The sequence below is a fragment of the Dendrobates tinctorius genome, unplaced genomic scaffold (genome assembly GCF_039654945.1).
Source record: "Dendrobates tinctorius isolate UK_male_01 unplaced genomic scaffold, ASM3965494v1 ptg000011l, whole genome shotgun sequence".
Lineage (NCBI taxonomy): Eukaryota > Metazoa > Chordata > Amphibia > Anura > Dendrobatidae > Dendrobates > Dendrobates tinctorius.
Genome location: NW_027361679.1, coordinates 37794932 through 37822576, shown reverse-complemented (window position 1 = coordinate 37822576; position 27645 = coordinate 37794932). Strand labels below are relative to the sequence as shown.

The 27645-nt window shown below is 41.2% G+C and overlaps 1 protein-coding gene across 1 annotated transcript in view; it reads right to left on the bottom strand.

Moving 5' to 3' along the window:
* Positions 1 to 243: 243 nt before the first annotated feature.
* The window catches only part of PPEF2 (protein phosphatase with EF-hand domain 2), a 167591-nt gene continuing 140189 nt past the window's right edge, over positions 244 to 27645 (bottom strand). The window contains exons 12-18 of the mRNA XM_073541188.1: positions 22719 to 23117; positions 21191 to 21376; positions 19568 to 19710; positions 19377 to 19483; positions 19071 to 19234; positions 13800 to 13887; positions 244 to 868 (exon numbers count right to left, since the gene is read on the bottom strand). Of these exons, the coding sequence (XP_073397289.1) occupies positions 669 to 868; positions 13800 to 13887; positions 19071 to 19234; positions 19377 to 19483; positions 19568 to 19710; positions 21191 to 21376; positions 22719 to 23117 (1287 nt within the window). The 3' untranslated portion in view covers positions 244 to 668. The remainder of the gene's footprint in view (positions 869 to 13799; positions 13888 to 19070; positions 19235 to 19376; positions 19484 to 19567; positions 19711 to 21190; positions 21377 to 22718; positions 23118 to 27645) is intronic.

The window sequence follows — 27645 nt, the reverse complement described above, 5'->3', positions numbered from 1 at the left end:
TGCACTTCTAGGCTCAGTTTTTGACCATGCTAGCACATCGCTCACAGGAAGGCATGGTTTTGTATTTCTATGACATATTTTACCATGCATTCTATTTAGTTACACTAATTGTCTTACCAGATTCCCTGTTGGCCATACATGTGAGATCTGAGGTTTTCTGATAAAAAATCGATCATGTTGTTTTGATCAAAGCATTAGAAACATCTATGACCATACTAACATGCAAACATGAATCGAACAATATTGGGGCAAGTATGCTGTTTATAAGAAAAGTGCACGATTATTCTCAACTGCTGTCTAGAAACAACATACTCCTCTTATTCTGGAGGTAGTGTCTTGCAACAATGGGTATTATCAAAACTGTGCTTTTTCAATACCAATTCTGCCTCTAGGCAGCATGAGTCAGGCTATCGTTCACATGGTTCTGCACATTTTGTATAAGAAGCTTTTTGCTCTGCAAAATTATACATTATTATACAATTATATAATCTCGATATAAACAAGTAGAAATACATGTATTTACATATTTCTGAAATTTCATGATATTGCGAGCAGCTAGTCTCAAAATCCTAGTTTCGCCCCTAACACATTTCTTCAGGGACTCGTCTGTGTACTTGTCACAGACCATGACCGTCGGGTCTGTATCTCTTCAGAATGTCTGGTTTCCATCAAAAATCCTCTCTGTCTTCAATATTAGGTCTGTCAGCCAGTCGGAAAGCCTCCAGGAATTCATTGATGTCTATATTACCATCCTTATTGAAGTCCATGCTCTTAGCCATGTTACAGATGGCTTCATCGCTGACATCTATTTTTAAGTGTGAGCTCAGCAGTTTCCATGTGTGTTTGAATTCCTCAAATGAAATATGTCCTGAAACAAAATTCCAGTTAAACTTTAAAGGTAAATTTACAAAATAGTGAAGAAAAAGGAATTTGAGAATGAGCAGTACATGTAATCTTATCTGCGTTTTAGCAAGGCCACAGTCCTGGCAATGATCATTGAAATGCTCTCTCCAGGACAACCACTTGTCACATGCCCAACTGGGTCACGGATTAGTGGCAGTAACCCCTTCTGTGAGCCAGAAAGGAAAATGGCTTGGTAAAAGTAGCTCTTTTTCTAGTAAATGCAAGCAATTCATAACTCCTCCCAATGGCCGCATGCCATATAATACTCCATAGAACAATGACCCCTACTGTGGGGAACACAGCCGTATATTACATGTTGCAATAATTACACCAGAGGTCACAATATCACCAGTACAAGCATTACTGATGCCTCAACACAATAATATACGCTTTTAGAAATGTCACATAAGCATTACTACCCATGAGACTTCTACAAGCTGTAGCAGCCAAAGTACAACCCCTGGCAAAAATTATGGAACCACCGGCCTTGGAGGATGTTCATTCAGTTGTTTAATTTTGTAGAAAAAAAAGCAGATCACAGACATGGCACAAAACTAAAGTCATTTCAAATGGTAACTTTCTGGCTTTAAGAAACACTAAAAGAAATCAAGAACAAAAAATGTGGTAGTCAGTAATGGTTACTTTTTTTATCCAAGCATAGGGAAAAAATTATGGAATCACTCAATTCTGAAGGAAAAAATTATGGAATCGCCCTGTAAATTTTCATTCCCAAAACTAACACCTGCATCAGATTAGATCTGCTCGTTAGTCTGCATCTGAAAAGGAGTGATCACACCTTGGAGAGCTGTTGTACCAAGTGGACTGACATGAATCATGGCTCCAACATGAGAGATGTCAATTAAAACAAAGGAGAGGATTATCAAACTCTTAAAAGAGGGTAAATCATCATGCAATGTTGCAAAAGATGTTGGTTGTTCAGAGTCAGCTGTGTCTAAAATCTGGACCAAATACAAACAACATGGGATGGTTGTTAAAGGCAAACATACTGTTAGACCAAGGTCAATATCAAAGCATCAAGACCGGAAACTTAAAGCAATACGTCTCCAAAACAGGAAATTCACAACAAAACAAATGAGGAACGAATGTGAGGAAACGAGTCAACGTCTGTGACCGAACTGTAAGAAACCGCCTAAAGGAAATGGGATTTACATACAGAAAAGCTAAACGAAAGCCATCATTAACACCTAAACAGAATAAAACAAGGTTACAGTGGGCTAAGGAAAAGCAATCATGGACTGTGGATGATTGGATGAAAGTCATATTCAGTTATGAATCGCGAATCTGCGTTGGACAAAGTGATGATGCTGGAACTTTTGTTTGGTGCCGTTCCAATGAGATTTTCTAAAGATGAATGTCTGAAGAGAACGTGTAAATTTCCACAGTCATTGATGATATGGGGCTGCATGTCAGGTAAAGGCACTTGGGAGATGGCTGTCATTTCATTACATCTTCAATAAATGCACAAGTTTATGTTGATATTTTGGACACTTTTCTTATCCCGTATGAAGGGGAGCAGAAAAAGCCTCTAATAAAGCAATGTTGGAAAAATTTCCTTGTAAAAAAGAGGCTTCACTGCACCACCCCCAGAAAAATCATGAAACATTAACCAAAGAATAAATTACCCATTGTAGAGGAACACCGGCCTATACCCCAAGGAATAGAGGATGACTTGCCTAAGGGTCTGCTGAAAAACAGGATTCAGGTATATCTGCCAAAAAGACCATTCACGTTAGTGAAGCAGATGGAGTTACTTTGGGCTCTGTCTAATGTAAATTTCTGAAGTGTCCGCCTTTCTCAGGTGGGCACAAACAGGGCGCCACCTCCTACCAATGTGAGGGGGGCACATTGTGAAAAAAAATTGCTGAATGTCTGCAGTCACCAACATCCCGTGGCCGCACACATTCAGCATGGTTACTGCTGGGGCGCAGGCTTGCAGGTGAGTCGCTGACACCGCTCACCCCTCTCCTGTGCCCCAGCTGTTGCTACCTCCCTGCTCTCAATTGCATTCTCGTCTGTGTGCCGGCTGTGACAGGAGCTGTCAGGTCCCCTGCTCCGCCGGAATATCCAGCAAGACGAGGGCCCACTTCAGGTCTGTGCCTTGTTGGAGAAGGCGCACATAGGAGATGTTGGATGGTGCAGTGCAGTGATGTCATTGCGCTGAGATTATGTGGACAGCTAAGGGGAGGGGCTGAGCAGATAGAGATAAAATGAGGTGAGGGGCTGTGCTGATGGGTTATAAACTGAGGGGCAGTTCTGATGATGGCAAGGGGAGAATAAAATGGGCTGGCTGATATAGCGATTAAAATTAGGTGAGGGACTGTGCTCATGGGAATAAAAGGGAGTTGTGCTGATGAGGGGAAGGGGATAATAAAATGAGGGGTTGTGCTGATGGGGGATTAAAATGAATTGAGAGATTGCTGATGGGGGAATAAAATGAGGTGAGGGACTGCAGATTGGGGAATAAACTGAGGAGTTGTGCTGATGAGGGGAAGAGGAGAATAAAAATGAGGGGCCATGCTGATGGGGGATTAAAATGGGGTGAGAGACTTGATGGGGGAATAAACTGGAGCAAGGGACTGTGCTGATGGGGGGAATAAACTGAAGGGCTGTGCTGATGAGGGGAAAGTGAGAATAAAATGAGGGGGTGTGCTGATGGGGGATTAAATTGAGGTGAGAGACTGCTGATGGGGGGGAAAACAGGCAAGGGACTGTGCTGATGGGGGGAATAAACTGAGGGGCTGTTTCAGAGGAGAGTTATAAACTGAAGGTCTGTGTTGATGGGGGAAGGTGGGAAAAATGATGAGCTGTGTACATGGGGTTAAACTGAGGACCTGCGCACAGGGGTGTATAAAATGAGGGGTTGGGCAAATGGGGAAATTAAATGAGGGGCTGTGCAGATGGGGTAATAAAATGAGGGGCTGTGCAGATGGGGGAATAAAATGATAGGCTGTGCAAATGCCAGTCATTACACTGGTTAGCCAACCACTCCAATGTCCAATACAAACATCACTCTCACCCACAAAGCTCTCCATGGCTCAGCACCACCCTACATCTCCACCCTCGTCTCAGCCTACCCGTGCCCTCTGTTCTGCTAATGACCTGAGGTTAGCATCCTCAATAAATCAGAACCTCCCACTCCCGTCTCCAAGACTTTTCATGTGCTGTGCCAATTCTTTGGAATGCACTACCCAGGTTAATACGATTAATCCCCAATCCCCACAGTTTTAAGCATGCCCTAAATACGCATTTGTTCAGACTGGCCTACCGCCTCAACGCATTAACTTAACTATCCCTGTGTTGCCCATTCAAAATTTTTACCGTAACCAGGTTCCTCGTATCATGTTCTCACATGCTTTATGCATTTAATAGCCCTCTGTGTCTGTATTGTTAGATACTTTGGCTGATAACCAGTTCATGCAGCATTACATGAACACCTGATTCTTACACTATGGCTGGTCCGAACAATGAAAGCAATTGTTACCATCCACCTTTCGTGTCTCCCCTTCTTCATAGATTGTAAGCTTGCGAGCAGGGCCCTCATTCCTCTTGGTATCTGTTTTGATCTATATATTTATTGTTATATCACAAAGGTTATGTCACTGTCAGGCTATAACCGCCACACCATCTGCCCTTATGAGCCATTTCCTATATCCATGGCTGTCCCCTCTCTAATTTTCTATTACACTTTCTATATCTCCACACTGTCCTCCTCCATGCTAACCCCTCTCCATATTGTGCCTCTATTTCATGCTGTCCCCTCTCCATATCCATTCTGTGCCCCTTTTCATACTATGCCTTCATACTGCCCACCACGCTGCCCTCTTCATACTGTAACCACTCCTCACACTCACCCTACACAGTATGATGGCCACGCATACCGTATGATATCCACAATCCCCCCCAATATATGATATGGTCTCCACCACAGACCCCCCCCATAAATAGTATGATGTCCAATACAGCCTCCATGTATACTATGATGGTCCCCACAACATCTCAGAGTATTATGGCCCATAAATAACACCCCAAACAGTATGATATTCACCACAGCTCCCAATACAGTATGGTTTCTACAGCTCCTTGTATACTTTGCTGTCCCCCCCTTCACAGCTCATTTCATGGGCCTGTTTATTCCCCCCATCAGCACAGCCCCTCAGTTTATTGTCCCATATACACAACAGCACATTTTATCTCCCCTCTGCACAGCTCCTCAGTTTATTACCCCATTTATAATAATAATAATAATTTTATTTCTATAGTGCCATCATATTCTGCAGCACTTTACATTTTAGAGGGGACTTGTACAGACAATAGACATTACAGCATAACAATAAATATGGTAAGCACAATACCCAAGCCCATTATCCTTCAAAGGAGCGGGCTACACTCTCAATGCACAAATATATCACAAAGGTTATGTCACTGTCAGGTGACCCAATAACCAAGAGTGTCACTCATTTCATAAAATACATGTTTTATTAAACATTAATTGACAAACAACCATAAAACCATTGCCTCAAACCAACAGTTATAGGAAGGAGAAACAGCAAAAGGATACAAATTCAATTATATAATGAGTCAAAATTTAAAGAAAGTGACTACAGTATCCTGAATAATATAATATGCCCAACAATATACTTAGTATTTATTGATTAGATACATTTTTAATAAAACTATAGAAAATTGCATGCAAAAAACCTGCATAGGCGTGAATAAAATTTACTGCCTTAAATTGAATAGAATCTAACACATAATTCACACCATTGAATAACTATTCATTAATCAGCTGTTGCTGCTGCTACACCGCCATAGCCTAACACATGGCTGCAGAAAATTGCATGCAAAAACCTGCATAGATGTGAATAAAATTTACTGCCTTAATGTGAATAGAATCTAACACATAATTCACACCATTGAATGACTATTCATTAATCAGCTGTTGCTGCTGCTACACCGCCATAGCCTTACACATGGCTGCAGAAAATTGCATGCAAAAACCTGAATAGATGTGAATAAAATTTACTGCCTTAATGTGAATAGAATCTAACACATAATTCACACCATTAATCAGCTGTTGCTGCTGCTACACCACCATAGCTTTACACATATAATATGCCCCACAATATACTTAGTATCTTTAATTAGATACAACAGGGCTAAATGGCTGTAGAAAATTGCATGCAAAAACCTGCATAGATGTGAATAAAATATACTGCCTTGGTTTGAATATAATCTAACACACAATTCACACCATTAAATAACTATTCATTAATCAGCTATTGCTGCTGCTACACCACCATAGCCTTACACATATGTGGATTCTAATCACCCACAATATGCAATATATGCAGCCATTGCTGCTACAGCGCTACCACAGCCTCTCATGTATGCAGGCTAAAATGACCCAAAGCATGAAAATAAATGTGATGAATGAATGGCCAAATACATATTACCTAAGCAGTGTGCACAGTGGAGTTAGGCATAGAGTAGGATGCTGCTTCCCCGCACCCCAGCGCGCGTTTCGCCCGTGCTTCTTCCTGGGGGTCACATTAAGGCAGTAAATTTTATTCACATCTATGCAGGTTTTTGCATGCAATTTTCTACAGCCATGCTATGGTGGTGTAGCAGCAGGAACAGCTGATTAATGAATAGTTTTTCAATGGTGTGAATTGTGTGTTAGATTCTATTCAAATTAAGGCAGTAAATTTTATTCACACCTATGCAGGTTTTTTGCATGCAATTTTCTATAGTTTTATTAAAAATGTATCTAATCAATAAATACTAAGTATATTGTTGGGCATATTATATTATTCAGGATACTGTAGTCATTTTCTTTAAATTTTGACTCATTATATAATTGAATTTGTATCCTTTTGCTGTTTCTCCTTCCTATAACTGTTGGTTTGAGGCAATGGTTTTATGGTTGTTTGTCAATTAATGTTTAATAAAACATGTATTTTATGAAATGAGTGACACTCTTGGTTATTGGGTCACCTGACAGTGACATAACCTTTGTGATATATTTGTGCATTGAGAGTGTAGCCCGCTCCTTTGAAGGATAATGGGCTTGGTTATTGTGCTTACCATATTTATTGTTATGCTGTAATGTCTATTGTCTGTACAAGTCCCCTCTAAAATGTAAAGTGCTGCAGAATATGATGGCACTATAGAAATAAAATTATTATTATTATAAATGGGGTAATAAACTGAGGAGATGTGCAGAGGGGAGATAAAATGTGCTGTTGTGTATATGGGGCAATAAACTAAGGGGCTGTGCTGATGGGGGGAATAAACAGGCCCATGAAATGAGCTGTGAAGGGGGGGACAGCAAAGTATACAAGGAGCTGTAGAAACCATACTGTATTGGGAGCTGTGGTGAATATCATACTGTTTGGGGTGTTATTTATGGGCCATAATACTCTGAGATGTTGTGGGGACCATCATAGTATACATGGAGGCTGTATTGGACATCATACTATTTATGGGGGGGGGTCTGTGGTGGAGACCATATCATATATTGGGGGGGATTGTGGATATCATACGGTATGCGTGGCCATCATACTGTGTAGGGTGAGTGTGAGGAGTGGTTACAGTATGAAGAGGGCAGCGTGGTGGGCAGTATGAAGGCATAGTATGAAAAGGGGCACAGAATGGATATGGAGAGGGGACAGCATGAAATAGAGGCACAATATGGAGAGGGGTTAGCATGGAGGAGGACAGTGTGGAGATATAGAAAGTGTAATAGAAAATTAGAGAGGGGACAGCCATGGATATAGGATATGGCTCATAAGGGCAGATGGTGTGGCGGTTATAGCTGATAATGGTAGACAGTGTGGAGGCCATATACTATAGGAGATTTATTGTAATAATAATGTGGACATATTTTTATGCAGAGGGCATTTTAATAACACTGTTTGCAAGCTCACTGTGTTGGGATGTGCTGCAAAAGATTGGAGAAGCGGGAGGTCTGCAGAGAAAAGCTGTGGATGTGAAAACTCATCATGGCATCTAGACAAGATGGAGATGAAAAGAAAAAGATGACTCCAGAAAAGAGGTAATCTACACTCACACCTGTTTAAAGCAGTTAAAACTGGTTTGAATCACTGACTGGTAACCAACTGACGATTTTACTTAAAAAAATGCTTTGTCCCAATTAATTTGCACAACACTGGTATAAGGTACTTGGATGTAAATGTTTATTTGTGATACTGACTAATTCTCATCAATACTGTGCTTTATGTATTGCCCACAATCTGATGATGGCTGTTAATAAAAACTTCCAGTATCTCTTTACAATTGTTAAGGACATAATGGGAGTTGTAGGGTTGTGAGTTCATGTGATACAATTGTTTATGGGACTGTCTTGATGTTACAATTGATCTTTGTACTAAGCTTGGTTCTTTTATTCAAGTGCTCTTGGTTCTGGTCATGTATTCTTATACTTATGGTGGTTCTGGTGACATATTATTGTACTGATGATGGTGCTGGTGACTTAGTAAAGTACTGATGATGGGTCTGTTGATGTGTTCATGTACTGATGATGGATCTAGTGATGCAGTCATGTACTAATGGTGGTTCTGGTGACATATTCATCTACTGATGGTGGTTTTGGTGACATTCAAGTACTCACGTTGGTTCTGGTGATGTATTTATTTACTGATGTTGTTTCTGGTGCCTTATTCATATACTATTGATGGCTCTGGTGCGCTAATTATATACTGATGATGATTTTGGCTTCATATTCATGAACTGATGATGGAAAAAGTAAATAGTGCCCACCAGAGTTGGAATTTCTCCGGGGTCTTGGCTGCCGGGGGTAGCCGAGACCCCAGAGAACATGATTCGGGTCGGTATTTACCGACCCCGGTGTTGCGATCGCCGTTATTAACCGTGCAATGGCGACCGCAACAAAAAAGCCGCAATTTCGCATTTATTTTCTCCTTTGATGTGATCGCACATCAGAGGGGAGAGAAAGGGAGTCCCTGGGTCCCCCGATCTGTCCCCCCTACTTCCCGGTGTCCCCACCCCCGGTCCTCCCACGGCTCCCGGCATCTTCTCCCTGTAAAGATAATGGCGGGCGCATGCGCATGGCCGGCACCCAGCAGATTCCATTGATTCATTCCAGGTACATTTTGATCACTGTGATAAACCCTATCACAGTGATCAAAATAAAAAAGTAAATAAAACCCCCCTTTATCACCCCCTTAGTTAGGGAAAAATAATAAAATAAAAAATATATATTTCCATTTTTCCATTAGGGTTACAATTGGGCTAAAGTTAGGGTTGGAATTAGGATATGTTTCCACGTAGTGTTCAATCTGCAGAGTCCAGATGATACAGCATAGTGGAGGGAATTTTATGAAATCCAGTCTCCACTATGTGTGCAGGGGCGCGGGTGTCACACCCGAAAATAGACATGCTGCAGGTCTTTCAAGAACACACCAGCTTAAAATGTCATTTTTAAATCAAGGTTACCATCCCACCTCCATTGATGATCAGATCGTTAGGGCAACAAGGATCCCTAGAAGTCAAGTACTTCAATACAGAAAAAAAGAGGAAAATCATCGTGTACCTCTGGTAGTGATCTACAACCCAACCCACTGCTTGAAATACTGAGAAAAATGGCTAAAAAACTTCACCATATCCTACACAAGGATGACTGGTTAAAATACTATTCAAAGACCCCCCCTTGCTGTTACAGGCAACCTCCCAATCTAATAAACATCATTATCATTATCCTATGTTCAATGCCCTCAGATTCACCAAGAGGAACATATCCTTGCAATGGGAGAAGATGCAAAACCTGCATTCATATAGAGACCAAAGACAAAATCCAAATCCCCAACACACAGCAGGGCTATAAGATCCCTGGGACATTCACATGTTCCTCTTCGAATGTTGTGTATTTAATTCTATGCAATATATGTCCTGTTGGTGGCCTCTATGTTGGAGAAACAGAACAGAGACTGAGAGCAAGGATGAGGTCTCATCGTCATACAATAACAGACAAAAAAACGCATTTACCTGTGGCCAAACATTTCTGTGGTCCAGGACACAACATAGACAATATGAAAGTTGTCATTTTAAAAGGCAATTTTAAATCACAGAAACATCGCAGGGTGTGGGAACACAAATTCATTACAATCTTTGATTCTATTCACACAGGGCCCAATCTGTCAGGAGGTTTTATTACTATATCTGAGCTATTTCCTCCAAATAGCCCATTGATCTTACAGAACTTTCACACCACTTATCTAATCTTACCTAATTAAGGATTCTCTCTTCAAGCTCAGTGTTTGTTTATTGAAATGTCCATGTATCACACCATGCATGTACTCTCCACTGTATATAAATAAGGTTTCTTCAAATATTTTGTTATATCAGCCTGATGAAGAGACATAAGTTGTCTCGAAAGTTTGCTTTGTAACATCATTCACTATTATTTGTTAGCCATTAAAAGGTATCATACCCACAAGATTCCTATTTAGTTTCTCTCACTGAGAGCACTTTATATATTTTTTTTCAAGACCGCAGCATGTCTATTTATCTTGCGGAGACACTCCTTCTGCAAGATAAATAACCCAGTCTATGGATAGGATGCGGTGATTCCGGATGTGTTCAATGAATACATCTGGAATCACCGCGCGTACAAAAGTTGGAAGCTCTTTGAGCGGAGCCGAGTATCCGCTGCGTCCAAAGCACTGCCAGCACGCAGAGTGGAAACATACCCTTAGGGTTGGGATTAGGGTTAGGAGTGGGTTGGGGTTAGGGTTGTGAGTAGGGTTATGGTTAGGGTTGGGATTAGGGTTAGGGCTGTGTTGGAGTTAGGGTTATGGTTGGGATTAGGGTTAGGGATGTGTTGGGGTTAGGGTTGGAGTTAGAATTGAGGGGTTTCCACTGTTTAGGTACATCAGGGGGTCTCCAAACGCAACATGGCGCCACCATTGATTCCAGCCAATTTTGCGCTCAAAAAAATCAAACAGTGCTCCCTTCCTTCTGAGCTCTGCCGTGCGCCCAAACAGTGGTTTCCCCCACATATGGGGCATCAGCGTACTGAGGGCAAATTGCACAACAACTTAGGGGGTCTAGAAAATAAGAAATTGGGGGCTAAAAAAAAAAAGATTTTTCATTTTAACGGCTCTGCATTAAAAACTTCTGAGAAACACTAGGGGGTTCAAAGAGCTCACCACACATCTAGATAAGCTCCTTGGTTGGTCTAGTTTCCAAAATAGGGTCACTTGTGGGGGGGTTTCTACTGTTTAGGCACATCAGGGGCTCTCCAAATGCAACATGATGTCCACAGACCATTTAATCAAAGTCTGCATTCCAAAAGTCACTACTTCCCTTTCGAGCTCCGACGTGTGCTTAAAAAAAAGTGGTCCCCCCCGCCCCGCATATGGGGTACCAGCGTACTCAGGACAATTTGGAAAACAAGTTTTGGGGTCCAATTTCTCCTGTTACCCTTGTGAAAATAAAAAATTGCGGGCTAAAAAATCATTTTTGTGGGAAAAAAATATGATTTTTTATTTTCACAGCTCTGCGTTATGACCTTTAGTGAAATATTTGGGGGTTAAAAGTTCTCACAACACATCTAGATAAGTTCCTTGGGGGGTCTAGTTTCCAAAATGGGGTCACTTGGTGGGGGTTTCTACTGTTTAGGCACATCAGGGGCTCTGCAAACTCAACATGATGCCCGCAGACCATTCCATCAAAGTCTAAATTCCAAAACGGAACTCTTTCCCTTCTGAGCTCTACCGTGCACGCAAACAGTGGTTTGCCTCCACATATGGGGTATTGGCGTACTCAGAATAAATTGCACAACAACTTTTGTGGTCTATTTTCTCCTGTTACCCTTGTGAAAATAAAAATTTTGGTGCGAAAAGATCATTTTTGTGGGAAAAATATATATATTTTTTCACGGCTCTACTTTATAAACTTCTGTGAAGCCCTTGGGGGTTCAAAGTGCTCACCACACATTTAGATAAGTTCAGTAGGGGGTCTAGTTTCCAAATTGGTGTCACTTGTGGGGTTTCCACTGTTTAGGCACATCAGGGGCTCTCCAAAGGCAACATGGCATCCGATCTCAATTCCAGCCAGTTCTGCATTGAAAAAGTCAAACCAGCGCTTCTTCCCTTCCGAGCTCTGCCGTGCACCCAAACATAGGTTTACCCTCACATATGTGGTATTGGCATACTCAGGACAAATTGCACAACAGCTTTTGGGGTTCATTTTCTCTTTCAACACTTGTGAAAATAAAAAAAATTGGTTCTGAAGTAAATTTTTGGGGAAAAAAAGTTAATTGTTAATTTTTTCCTTCCACATTACTTCAGTTCCTGTGAAGCACATAAAGGGTTAATTAACTTCTTGAATGTGGTTTTGAGCACCTTGAGGGGTCCAGTTTTTAGAATGGTGTCACTTTTGCATATTTTCTGTCATGTACACCCCTCAAGGTGACTTTAAATGTGATGTGGTCCCTAAAAAAATGGTTTTCTAAGTTTTGTTGTAAAAAAGAGAAATCACTGGTCAACTTTTAACCCTTATAACTTCCTAATTAAAAAAAAAAATTGTTTCCAAAATTGTGCTGATGTAAAGTAGACATGTGGGAAATGTTATTTATTAAGTAATTTATGTGACATATCTCTCTGATTTAAGGGCATAAAAATTTAAAGTTTGAAAATTGCAAAATGTTAAATGTTTTTGCCATATTTCCGTTTTTTTCATAAATAAACACAAGTCATATCGAAGAATTGTTACCACTAGCATGAAGTGCAATATGTCACGAGAAAAACAATCTCAGAATCAGCGGGATCCGTTATAGAGTTCCAGAGTTATAGCCTCATAAAGTGACCGTGGTCAGAATTGTAAAAATTGGCCTGGTCATTAAGCTGCAAAAAGGGTTTCACTAAGGGGTTAACATATCACCAGAATCATCAACCGTACATGAATACAGCACCAAAACAACAATCGCCACATGAATATATCACCAGAACTACCATCAGTGTACAAGCTGTATTTGTTGCATGACAGATGCAAAAACCATTATACGTATCCATTTTATTTATAATGGGGGTTTGCTCATTTTCCATTAGAGTATTTGCTGAACACCTTAATTGAAACCAAAATACCCCAATTATAGTTACTCTTTATTATCTTCCATAACTATCTTTGGGTTCTACATTTAAAATATAGGCTTTCAGGGATGAATATCTGTATCTAACTTTGAAATTGCACTCCCTGTAAACTCACATCCATAAAGTACACCACATTTTTTTACTTTTGATTAAAAAAAAATTGTGAAAAAAGTAACAATACTAGTGGAAGTGATCATCAGAGTTTTCTACCTAACCCTTCAGAGGGGAAGGGGGATTAGAATTAGTGTTTCTGTTACCGTTGTCTCTGAGCCATTCCTTTGCTTTGTGGTGGGTTGGGAGCGTGCCTTTGGTTTCATATGCCTCGGGCACCAAAGTACTTTGTACCGGCCCTGGTCAAAAAAATGCAGTCAACCACTTTTTTTGTACCCATCTGGAAAAGGGTGTCAGACAGAGCACAAAGTCTATCAATCTGCTTTATTAAAGTCACTGGCCTTGTTGGTGGATATGCCTGAATCCTGTTTTTCAGTGGCTAAAACATGATGTGAACATAGCCTACAAAACCATCCTACAGCCTGAGCATCCTGAGAGCCACAGGAAGTGTATCATCCAATATGAAGCATGAATACTTTAGTACTCCTTTTTAGCCAAATATTACATCCAAGTTTCTTCTGATTTTTTTTCCAGTAGAACTGTTAGTACAGCAGAGGTCTATCGGCACCACTACAAATAAAAATATTAGCATAATGCATACCTGTTATTGATAGATGCAACACTCATACTCACCTGAGCTGTCACTATCAATAATCCGAAATATTGTTTCCAGGTCTGATCTGTTTCTATAGAGAACCTCAAGCAGACTGGAATGTAAGTTCTGCAAATGATAAAAATGATATGCCATGAAGTGTGTGAGAATATGCTTACAGAATATGGATAACAAAGCTCATGGAAATAGAAAAAAGGAGACTCTTTGCAACACACATACATACCAGCATGTAACAGCAGGAAATGGTTTATGGGTAGCAAAAATAATGGGTAATTATATATATAGAAATTATATTGAATTATAATTATATAGAATTAATATTTTTTCTGTTTGTCAATTCTGGTAAGTGTGACCTTTTCATTGGACACTGCACAAAGTAAGTGTCCTGCACAATACCAGTAGCACAACTGATGTGTTCTTACATAATGATTACCAGTAGAAAGAATGCTGTTCGCGCTCTGAAATGCCTAAACACCTCAATCTGAAATACTAAGAAGAAGTTCTGAGGCAGAACTCTGGGACTTTTATGGGTCCATCCTCTACTACTTGCTGTGTGCACTTTAATATGTCACTTATACCTTTTGATTTTCTCTTTTTTTAGATTTGTACTTGTCATAAAAATGTTTATTTGCATATTTTAATTTAAAAGAAAAAAGTTGTCATGTGAGCCCTATAACTATATTAAGTCTCAAATGGTGTTCATAAGTGAACAATCACTTTATGGCAGGAGAACAGTGACAGAGAAGGGACACGTATGAACGAGTTTTTAATATATGTCAGCCTACAGCCTGCTCTATTTGCTTTATATTATACCACATTATTATATTTCTGTTATACTACATAGCACCATGGAAGTGGAATATAACTTTCTATGACTTTTTTTGTTAAAAAAAAGCTTTATTTTGATTTAAAGAAAAAAATAAATAAATCATAAAAATTCTTCACCTGCTGCTGACTTTTTCATTCTGCCTTGCAAAGATTGTGGTAAGCCTCGGCTCACATTTATCCTGTGGTCTACGCTGAGTGCTTACACCACGGTTTCAGTGTAAATCTCTGGAATACGTGATTCAGAAAGCCCCTGCCAGAAGATTCCCTATAATGAGGCAGGTGGGGACAGAGTTGACGCTGCTTGGCCTATGATCTGGCGGTGTCCCTCTTTTTAGGCATGCATAAAAATATAGTCAACCTCAGTTTTGTGCACCTCTGAAAAGGAGACTGTTGAACAGAGGCCAGACAGAGTCCAGAGAAACTCTGCTGTCTCATTATAGTGAATGGATCCCTCAGGGTTTCATCTGAATCACATCATTCTAAGATTTAGATGGAAACCCCAAAGTAAGTGCTCAGTGTAGAGCGCCAGATAAATGTGATCCAAAATGTTATGTAAAATGTTCCCAACAAATGCTTCAACTCAAGCCACAAAACATGCAAGTCCTCACTCAGGTCCATCAGGGTCTAGTTTCTAAAACTGGGTAATTGTGGGGTGGTTTCACTGTTTAGGCACATTAGGGGCTCTCCAAACATGACATGACGCTCACAGACATTCCACCAAAGTCTGCATTCCAAAACGTCACTTCTTCCTTTCTAAGTCCTGCTGTGCTCCCAAACAGTAGTTTTCCCCCACAGATGTGGCATCTGCGAACTCTGGAAAAATTGCACAACAAATTTTGAGTTCCATTTTCTCCTATTATCCTTGTTAAAATAAAAAAATTGAGTCAAAACGAACATTTTTCACTGCTCTACATTATAAAACTCTGTGAATCACCTTGGGGTTCAAAGTGCTCATCACACATCTAGATACATTCATTGAGGGGTCTAGTTATAAAATGGGGTCACTTGTGGGGGATTTCCACTATTTAGGCACAACAGGGGCTTTCCAAACGCGACATGGTGTCCGCTAATGATTTCAGCAAATTTTGCATTCAAAAAGTTAAATGGTGCTCCTTCCCTTCCGAGCTCTACTGTGCGCCCAAACAGTAGTTTTACTCCACATATTAGGTATTGGCGTACTCAGGAGAAATTGCACAACAAACTGTATGGTGCATTTTCTCCTATTACCCTTGTGAAAATAAAAAGTTTTGAGCTAAAGAAAAATTTTTGTGAAAAAAAAGCACAATGTATTTTCTTTCCCTTCCACATTCCATTTATTCCTGTGAAACACCTGAAGGGTTTATAAACTTATTGAATGTGGTTTTGGGGACTTTCAGGGGTGCAGTTTTTTGAATGGTATTACTTTTGGTATTTTCTATCATATAGGCCCCCAAAGCCACTTAAATTTTGATGTGGCTCTAAAAAAAGGTTTTGTAAATTTTGATGGAAATATGAGACATTGCTGATCAAAATTTAACCCTTTTAACTTCCAAAAAAAAAGTTTAAAAAATGATACAGATGTAGACATGTGGTAGATGTTATTTATTAACTATTTTGTGTGACATACAGTGGTGAAAATAAGTATTTGATACACTGCCAATTTTGCAAGTTTCCCACCTACAAAAATGCAGAGGTCTGTAATTTTTTCACTTCTATTGTGAGAGACAGAATTTGAAAAAAAATCCAGAAAATCACGTTGAATGATTTTTACTTAATTAAATTGCATTTTATTGCATGAAATAAGTATTTGATCACCAGCAAGAATTCTGGCTCTCGCAGACCCGTTAGTTTTCTTTAAGAAACCCTTTTACGCTGCACTCATTACCTGTATTAACTGCACCTGTTTGAACTCGTTACCTGTAAAAAAACACCTGTCCACACACTCAGTCACACTCCAACATCTCCACCAATTCTGGGAAAGGTCAGGAACAAGCCCAGAACTGCATGGGAGTTCCTGGTCAATGACCTGAAGAGAATTGAGACCACAGTCTCAAACATTACCTTTAGTAACACGCTATGCTGTCACGCTGTCACGGATAACAGCGTAGCTTGACGGTGCCTTAGTGATAGGGCCAAATTTTAGAAATTTGACCAGTGTCCCTTTATGATGTAATAACTCTGGAATGGTTCAACAGATCCCAATGATTTTGAGATTGTTTTTAGTGACATGTTGTACTTTGTTAATGTAAATTTATTTCTATATGTTTTGTGTTTATTTATAAAAAATATCAGAAATTTGACAAAAATGTAAAACAAAATTGCAATTTTCAAACTTGGAATGATTATCCCTTTAATCCAGATAGTCATACCACACAAAAGCATTGATAAATAACATTTCCCACATGTCGGCTTTACATCAGCACCATTTGTAAAATGTTCTTTTATTTTGTTAGCCTTTTAGGAGTTTTACAAATGTAGCAGTCATTTTTAATTTTTTCAAGGAAATTTGCAAAACTTATTTTTTGAAGGACCTATCCAGGTTTGAAGTGACTTTTGGGGTCCTATATATTGTAAAACCTCCAAAAGTGATACCATTTTAAAATAGCAACCTTTGACATTGAAAACTGCGGTCAGGTATTTTATTAACCCTTCAGGTGATGTTAAGGAATGAATGCAAATTGGCATGACAGGAATGAAAAAATGTATTTTTACCACTTAAATGTCACTAACTTCTGAACAGGCCACTGTAGCCGGAAGACTCTAAGGCCGCTATTTGGCTGTGAATTGCCATGGCAAACATCAGGGCCACACAATCATGATCTCAGGGTGCCGATGGGGTTAAAGAGGAAGCCCCCACACTCTGCTAACCATTTATATGAAGCAGTCACTATTGACAGCAGCATCTAAGGGGTTAAACAGATGAGGACGGTGCCAACACTAACCGTGGATGATGCAGCAAGTTGTCAGTTATAGCGGACAGCCAATAGCTGCTGAATTGTCACCTGTATGGGGATGCTAGTCTCTTATATCTCAGATCAGTAAAAAGATGTATTGGCTATCATTAAAGGGTTAAAATTCTGTAGGATAAGCACGGTCCCCCTGCTCATGAGAGCACATGTTGAGGCCCGTTTGAAGTTCATCAATGACCATCTGGATGATCCATAGGAGACATGGGAGAAGGTAATATGGTTAGATGAGACCAAAATAGAACTTTTTGGTATCCACTCTACTCGCTGTGTTTGGAGGAAGAAGAATGATGAGTACAACCCCAAGAACACTGTCCCAATCGTGAAGCATTATGGAGGAAACAATACTTTGGGGGTGCTTTTCTGGAAAGGGGACAGGATGACTTCATTGCATTGAAAGGAGGATGGATGGGATCATGTATCGCGAGATTTTGGACAACAACATCCTTTCCTCTGTAAGAGCATTGAAGATGGGTCGGGGCTGGGTCTTCCAGCATGCCAATGACCCGAAAAACAGAGCCAGGGATACTAAGGAGTGTCTCTAAGGTCCTGGAGTGGCCTAATCAGTCTCCAAACCTGAACCCAATAGAAAATCTTTGGAGGGAGCTGAAACTCAATGTTGCCCAGGGACAGCCTCAAAACCTGAAAGATCTGGAGAAGATCTGTATGGAGGAGTGGGCAAAAATCCCTGCTGCAGTGTGGACAAACTTGGTCAATAACTACAGCAAACGTCTGGCCTCTGTAATTGCAAACAAACATTTCTTTATCAAATATTAAGTTCTGTTTTTCTATTGTATCACATACTTATTTCATGCAATAAAATGCAAATTAATTATGTAAAAATGATATAATGTGATTTTCTAGATTTTTTTAAGATTCTGTCTCTTGCAGTTAAAGTGTACCTACAATAAAAATTAAAGACCTCTCCATTTGTTGCAGGTGGGAAAACTTGCAAAATTGTCAGTGTATCAAATATTTATTTTCCCCACTGTAATTATCTGGTTTAAGGGCATAAAAATTCAAAAGCTTGAAATTGCAAAATTTTCCCCAAATTTCCAATACTTTCTCAAATAAACGCAAGTCGTATCAAGCAAATTTTACCACGATCATAATGTACAATATGTCACAAGAAAACAGGCTCAGAATCACTGAGATCCGTTGAAGAGTTCTGAGTTATTACATCATAAAGTGACACTGGTCTGAATTGTAAAATATAGCCTGGTCATTAAGGTGAAAATGGGCTTGGTGGGGGTGAAGTCCACATAGAACAGGGTGATAACAAGGAAGAGTCCGAAGTACAATCGCATTTAACAGGAGACATCTTCTTTTAAGTACTTGGATCAAAGTCAGAATATAATGTTGCCATTACAGTTTGGCTTCAAACACAAAAGTATAAACCCATTCACACTCACAGATAATGTACCCCCCCAGCCTCAATTCAAGCAATGTAGTCGTCTAACAAGCACCTTATATTGAAAGAATTCAACTAAACCACCAAACCCCCCAAATCATTTTTACCTCTCTTACTGATTGGCACACAGCAAGTTCATCAAACCATTCTTTGTATCTTAACAGTCCATCTGTTGCATTTCGGACAAGCTGTGGCCTAAGCATTCTCCAGGGCAGGCCGAGATTAAGGATGGATTCTAGTGCAGTTGCCCAGTCATGTAGTGTAATATGTCCTGTATAGGTAAACCAAATGCTATACGATTTAAGATGCTTATCACAAAATAGACTCTAGCATGCAAACCTCAAGATTGACTATGGACTTCTACATATTAGATAAAGATTTCTTCTGTGAAGGTCAAGCGCTATTTGATTTACCAGACTTATTCTTGTCATATCTGTTGAATTCCTGGATGAGATCTGATTTATGAGCAAATAGCTTCTCCCTTAAGGCCCTGAGTGCAGAAGCTTCTACTGTACTTACTCTGGAACACAAAATACATACAAAGACTAAGAAACCTGGACCCCATATTGGTAAAGATTAATACTATGTGTCCACAGAACAGTACCTTTGCCTTAAAGTAAGAGTGTTTGTAGACTTGTTTGCTTGGTACTGCACAAAATGAGGGACCAGATCAGGACCCAGCTTTACATATGCCCCTTTATTACTGCCAATTTCATAATAATTTGAAGCTGAAAATATTGTAAGGACCTATGAAAATCAAATGCAAAAGAAAGCAGGTGAAATGTGTTTCATAGTTATAGCATTGTTCTCTCTGCAGCACACTTACATGACTTTACGTTCTCTTCTACTGTGTTGTTTTAAATTATAGCCACCTACAAGCTTTAAAACTGTTATCTTCAGGCACTGGAATTCTACAGAATTCTACAGAACCTCCTTATATGAAGTGGCCTACATCCAATGCGGGGAGCAATTGATTTGCAAATGAATCAAACTTGTACAATAATACCTGAATCAATTGGTCCACCCTTCAGTCTGTCCTAACCCATCACACTACAGCTAACTTTTTACATCCCCTTTCCTGCAATCCTTTTTCCGACTTCCATGGTCTTCTCTCCGCAGTACTCTTGCCCCCACCTCTCTTCCATGAATTCCGTTCTAGTGAGGGTCTCTGACTGTGCCCTGTTCCCTTCTTACTGACCCACTTTACTGTCATAATCCTTATGGACAATACCTACCAACAACCCTCACATGGCTACAAGTAAACCCATGTATCATCCTTCAAATAAATATTGCTTGGCATCTGTTCTTTATTATTGTGTTGTGCGGTCAACTCTGGAAAATGGAATGGTCTTCAACTGGGACAGTGGGCCTTTGTGCTAATATCTTTGCACCTTTATCACTGGTGCTGATTATATCTTTTGATACTGTTCTATAAAACAATACAAAAAGTTTGCATTGGGAAAAATGTATAGATTTCACAGTACTTTACTGCAAATTATTTTACATTTTAACCTATTACTTGTGCAGCTGATGGCCAGAGCTTAGCATACCATGTTTGCCATCTCTGTTTTTAGGTAAAGCTAATGTCAAACTCATGCTCTCCACAGACCACTAGGTTGGGGTTTATATTGGAATGCCTAAAAAACAGGATTCTGATGGGAACCCCAATAGTGCTCAGTGGAGAATGTATGAGTGTGAACTTAGTCTAATATGCTTTCTCCCATTGTAACAGCCAATATAGCACCAGTCAAAGTAAATCTCCAACGGCATTGTAATACGGGTCTTAGCCAGACATAGAAGAGATTGGTAAATGACAAGAGCACTTATTATTTTATCTCTTCTTTCAGTTTGAAATAAAATTATTAGTGATAGAAATGGGCAGACCGATTCGTGGGACTGTGATCCAGTGGCTAAGTTAGTAGTCTCTGGCTGTTGGATGGGAGGCCTGTGAATCTCCTACCTTCCAGGATCCCTGATGCGGCTTTTGATTTGATGGTCATCATAGCTACATAATGCAAGCCCTGGCTAATCAAAAGAAGGTAAGAGAATCACAAGTCCCCAGTCCAGTGGCCAGAGACTATTAATCTGGCTAATTGACTGGCATTGATCCACCCATCTCTAATTAGTAATGATTTGCATACATTATGTTAATTAAATTAAATGTCGATATTTAACCTTTGATTGATTTTACATATTTACTTTAAAAAGCAATTGCAGGTTTGTATACCTTTCCATTATGGCAAAACTCATATCCTTCTTGCTTACACTCATGAGATCTGATTAACATTTTCAGCCCATGTTTTTGAAGGATTTTTTCTGTGACATCTGGACCAAAGTAACACCCACCACCGCGAACATTGTTTGACTTACACCCTTCTTGAGGCATGGGGTCGCTCCAAAGAATATCGACAATCTGCGGAAAATAGAGATTGTAAAAACTAGTTATGTATTTGTATTGCTTTAAGAAATGGTTTACACAGAGGTACATTGCAAAAATATCAAGTGCAGAAATAAATAATAAAATAAAAGTTATCTGACTGTGGTCTGGACAACCCCCTGTAATAACAGTCTGGCAGTGTAGTCTGAATGTCAATCTAGCTATTTAATCTGGAACTTCATCCTTAACAGAAGTTCATCTACACCTCCTCCCATAACATCAATGGTTTGGTAGTCTGGACTGTTTCCTATAAGAGCAGTCTGGTTGAGTCTGTTTGAAATCAATCTAGCTGTATGATATCAGTAACATTTTCTCAGTAATGGGTCACGATTCCCTTATAATGCACATTTATGGTAGCATCTTGATGTTTTTTCTTATAAAATACAGGTTGTTATATTTTATCAACCTGGTATGTTCCTTTCATTTGATTTGGTGTCATTATTGTGCATATATGCTTAAAGTCTTAGTCTGTTTCACATTCAGTCCCTGTACACTTGATATAGGGGCCTCTGAGCACCGAAACTTATTGTGCTGTTGAGACTATTATATTTTAAATACTGCATCACTACCTAAGGAATGCATCATATTATGTCATAGTTCTCTGCTTGACTGCCTGGGTTAGAAATTATATTCTGATCTGGTTCTTTTTATTTTTGTCTGAGTTCCCTGCTAATCTGTGTCATGACATGTCTACTTTTCTCTTTACTGTGGTCAATTCTAGTACCCTACTATTATCTATCAAGTTTATGACTGCACTCCAGCTATGTAGTCTGGACTTTGCCCTATAACAGACAGTCTGTATATACTGGATTCCTCTATAATAGCTATAACAACAGTCAGGCTGTGTAGTCTGGACCTCCTTCTTTATAAGCAGTCTAACTGTGTAATCTGAATCTGCTCCACCCCTATAACACCAGCACGGCTGCCCCATATCAGCAGTCTGGTTGTGTAGTCTGGACCTCCTCCTATAACAAGAGCCTGGCAGTGTGGTCCATATCTCACTCTATAACAGCGGTATTATAGCAGTGAACAACACATCATCCCTACAGTTAGATTGGCTGCAGCTGTCACCTGTCTGTAAGAAGAAGTTTAGAAACTGTCTGGGAACCGAGAAGAGCTGGAACAGGAGTGATGGAAAACAATGAGGTACGGTAATTATTTTTCAATGTTCTGTGCAGTTTCTAAAAATGTAAAGTTGCCACACTATTTTTACAGGCGTTGGTCTACCATAAAAGGCTATCCTGTGGATAGATGATAACTTTCTGGCTGTCCAACTGATTGGACCCCTTTACAGAACGTAGTCTCTTGTTTTGAATACCTGTTTCCTTTCTTCATCTTCCATGTCATAGTCCTGTGTTCCTCCAGTATCAGATTTCAACTCAGACACAGATATTGGAGTATTAGGTTCTAAATAGGTATCTGTGAAACCCACTTTTCTGCGACATTTAACCAGCTCTTTATCCACAGATTCCCGGACTCGTTTCGAAATCTCCCTTCTATCAATTGATATGGTAGTTGGGCTGCTTGCAGATCGTTTGCCCTTATAGACAGGCAAGAGAGTGGGAGTGGCACTGTATGAGAATGAACCAAATCTTGGTTGTGGGGGACAATTTGATAATGTGTTGTCTTCATTTGTTTCCTGACAAGGCAGGTCCTCTATCCCCTCTGTTTTGTTAGCCTTTTCCTTTTTTTTTCGAGGACGTAAGGTAGATGTAAACTAAAGACACAAAATACATGTGTTATGGAATCACCTCAAATGGAAAGCATAACTCTTATTCAGTCTAATCTTAAAGGGAATCTGTCACCAGTTTTTCTCATCTGAGAACAGGAAAAGAAACCCTGATTCCAACGATATATCACTTAGTTTACAAAGTTACAACTCAAAAAATATATCTGCATGGGAAAATCCAAAACATGACATCACATAGAAAAGTTTCTCTTAATGTTAAAACCTAAATACAGTTTATTGAAGTATGATGTAAAACACACAAAAAAAAAAACAATAAAGCAAAAATTGAAAAAAATTACGGCAATAATATCCCTGCTGGTGTGCAATCAGGGGAGTGAGAGGGGTGTAGGGAAAATAATGTAAAGAAAAAAAAAACTTTTTACATTTATAATATATTCAACCTCAATTCCAAAGAAGTTGGGACACTTTGTGAAATGTAGGGAAAATGGAATTAGATTTGCAGATAATTCCTTCCCTAGAAGCTCTCCATGACAGCACAACAGGATGTTACCTCCCCGTCCAAGTAGGGATGGGAAACACAAAGGGGTTAAATAGTCCCTCCCCATCTCCTATCCTCAGTGTTTATTTAAAGGACCACACCAGTATGAATGCTCTAAATGTTTATTTAACACCAAGGAATACATATTGAACAGAAGGGTGGGAATTACCAGTGCTGTCATGAAGGATTCCTAGAAAAGGAGTTATCAGTAAGTCTAATTCCATTTTCTCCCAGCACCCTCCAAAACTGCACAGCAGGAAGAATACCAGAGAATATTATCATACAGGGATGATTGCCTACAGGACTTCTCTCCCAAAGACTAAATTTTTATTAGACATTAAATCTAATCGGTAATGCTTAGAGAAGGTATTGTCACGGGGGCTAAGTTCAACTAAGGCTGCAAGACCCGGGGCCCCTGTGGTGTCCCTTTACTAGGGGAAACCCTGTCTGACCCTCAACCCAGGGTTTTTGCTGAAGGTGCAAATGCCTGAGCCTCCGACCTTTCCTTATCTCCTGCTCAGCCCTGCACTTAACCCTCCACCCTCCACCCAGTGAGAAGTCACCACCAAAGCTCCCACACAAATAATGACAGACAGGGAGAACTTAAACTGCACTGCGCCGCACACACACAGGAATAAACAGTAATGTGAACAGGGCACAACTAAACACAAATATGGGAAGGAGAAAGGATAACGACGGATCATACGACACCAGATATGAATCTCTCTCTCTTGAACACCTCCACTCCAGACCGGAACCACTTGGTATGAAACACAAGCTATAATCGGCGACGCCCATAGGCCAGCATGACTATTTAAAGACCGTGGGCGTGACTAACCATCCAACCTGGTCTCCAGCAGGATTAACCCCCGAGAGCCTGAAGATCAGGCCGGCGCCACTGAGGCTATAGTGGCTGGAGGTGGAACTACCTCTGCCTGCCGGATGCTGTGGTGTGAACAGCGTCCGACATGACAGTACCCCGTCTTCTACGAGGGACCCCAGGGCCCTCAAGACTCATAGGACCCGGCTTGTCCGGATGACGACGGTGAAAAGAACTGACCAGCCGATCCGCATGTATGTCTGAGGCTGGAACCCAAGACCTCTCCTCTGGACCATACCCCCGCCAGTGCACCAAATACTGAAGAGTACGGCGTACTACTCGAGAGTCCACTACCTTGGCGACCTCGAACTCTAACTCGCCATCCACCATGACTGGAGGTGGCATCGGCGTTGTGTCCACAGAGCCTACCACCTTTTTCAATAAAGCCCTGTGAAACACGTTGTGTATCTTGTACACTGCGGGAAGTTCCAACCGATAAGCCACTGGGTTAATGATGGCAGAAATCCTAAAAGGCCCAATAAACCTTGGACCCAGTTTTAAAGAAGGGATTTTGAGTTTTATGTTCTTCGTAGCTAACCACACCCATTCACCCACACACAGGTCCGGACCTGGCACGCGTCTACTGTCAGCCACCCGTTTGTACCTGGCACTCATGCTCAACAAACGCTGTTTCACCCGCCTCCAGACTGATGACAATTGGGCTCCTAGCTGATCCTCCTCCGGGACACCCCCGGAGTCACCCTGACGTAAGGTACAAAACTGAGGATGTTGACCGTACACACAAAAGAATGGAGACTCTCCTGATGACTCTTGGCGGTGATTATTTAATGCGAATTCGGCCAGAGGAAGGAAAGTAGACCACTCCTCCTGGTTGTCGGACACAAAGCATCGTAAATACTGTTCAAGATTTTGGTTCATGCGCTCAGTTTGTCCATTAGACTGTGGATGAAACGCCGATGAATGTGACAACTTGATCCCCAACCTTGAGCAAAAAGCTTTCCAAAACCTCGCCACAAATTGCGTACCCCTATCAGATACTATGTCAGACGGTATTCCGTGGAGTCTGACCACCTCCTTCACAAATACCTGAGCCAACGTCTTAGCATTGGGCAAAGAGGACAACGCCACAAAATGCGCCATCTTTGAAAAACGGTCAACCACCACCAGGATGACCGTGTTCCCTGCCGAGGCTGGCAAGTCAGTGATAAAATCCATGGAGATTTCTGTCCATGGCCTATTGGGTACCCCCAGAGGCTGTAGCGTGCCAGCAGGACGGGTTCGGGGTGACTTAGCCCTAGCGCACGTGATGCAAGCTGCCACGTACGAGACCACGTCCTGCCGGATTTTGGGCCACCAGAAACGACGCGATACCAGCTCTAAGGTGCCCTTCACCCCTGGGTGACCAGCCAGTACCGAATCGTGGTGTTCCTTCAACACCTTAGGCCGAAGATGCAGGGGTACAAATGATTTGTTGGCGGGAAGTCCTGGTGGTACCTCCTCTTGGGCCTCGGCAATCTCCGCCTCTACCTCAGTCGTGAGAGCCGAGACCACTACCCCTTTCTGGAGGATGGGTACCGGCTCTTCCCGAGGTTCTCCCCCCGGAAAACACCTAGACAAAGCATCCGCCTTGGTGTTTTTAGCCCCGGGACGGTACGTCACAAGAAAATTGAAACGAGTAAAAAACAATGCCCAGCGAGCCTGCCTAGGAGACAGACGCTTGGCCGACTCCAGGTAGAGCAGATTCTTATGGTCGGTGATAACTGTGACCTGGTGAGCCGCCCCCTCCAAGAAGTGTCGCCATTCCTCAAAAGCCAGTTTGATGGCCAACAACTCCCTGTTGCCGATATCATAATTCCGTTCGGCCGGCGACAACTTCTTGGAGAAGTAGGCGCATGGATGCATCTCGCTCAAGGACGAGCCTTGAGACAGTACTGCCCCCACTCCCACCTCCGACGCATCAACCTCTACCACAAAAGGTTTAGACACGTCTGGTTGCACCAGAATGGGGGCTGAAGCAAAACTATTCTTCAGACGCTCAAATGCACGTATAGCCACCTCAGGCCAGTTCGCCAGATCGGCACCCTTTTTTGTCATGTCCGTGAGCGGTTTGGCGACAGTCGAAAAGTGTTTTATAAATTTCCTATAATAATTCGCAAACCCCAGGAACCGCTGGAGTGCTTTCAGACTCTCCGGCCTCTCCCATTGCAACACCGCTTGCACCTTAGCGGTGTCCATTTTAAAACCAGCTGCGGACACAATATATCCCAAAAAGGGCAACTCCTGGACAAAAAATAAACATTTTTCCAGCTTAGCATAGAGCTGGTTCTCCCGGAGCAACTGTAACACCTGCCTAACATGCTGCAAATGAGTGTCCCGATCGCTAGAATAAATGAGGATATCATCCAGGTATACAATCACAAATCTCCCCAGGACATGAGCAAAGACATCATTAATAAAATGTTGGAAAACGGCAGGCGCGGTGGTCAACCCAAACGGCATAACCAGACTCTCAAAATGACCCTCAGGAGTGTTAAACGCCGTCTTCCACTCATCCCCCTGACGGACCCTTATGAGGTTATACGCCCCCCTGAGGTCCAGCTTGGAAAACCATTTTGCCCCCGCTACCTGGTTGAACAAATCCGGGATCAACGGCATTGGGTAGGGATCACGGATAGTAATCTGGTTTAACTCTCGGAAATCCAGACACGGGCGTAACCCCCCATCTTTCTTCTTAATGAAGAAAAACCCCGCGGCTACAGGCGAGGACGAAGGCCGGATGTGACCTTTGCTCAGACTCTCCGCGATGTAGTCTTTCAGAGCTTGTCTCTCAGGACCAGAAATATTAAACATCCTGGCCTTAGGTAATTTGGCCCCGGGTTTTAGCCTAATAGCACAGTCATAGGCTCTATGTGGAGGCAGTTCTGAGCAACCCTTCTCAGAGAAAACATCCGCGAAATCCTGCAAAGCCTCCGGCAGGCTGGGCGTCACGGCGGACACACATGTGGCCAAGCAATTGTCTTGGCAGAAACCACTCCATTGTACTATGTCCTGAGTTTTCCAATCAATTACCGGGTTGTGCCTGGACAGCCATGGAAAACCCAGGACCATTTGAGCTGGGAGATTACGGAGGACCCTACATGTAACCGACTCAGAATGTAGGACCCCAATGTGGAGTT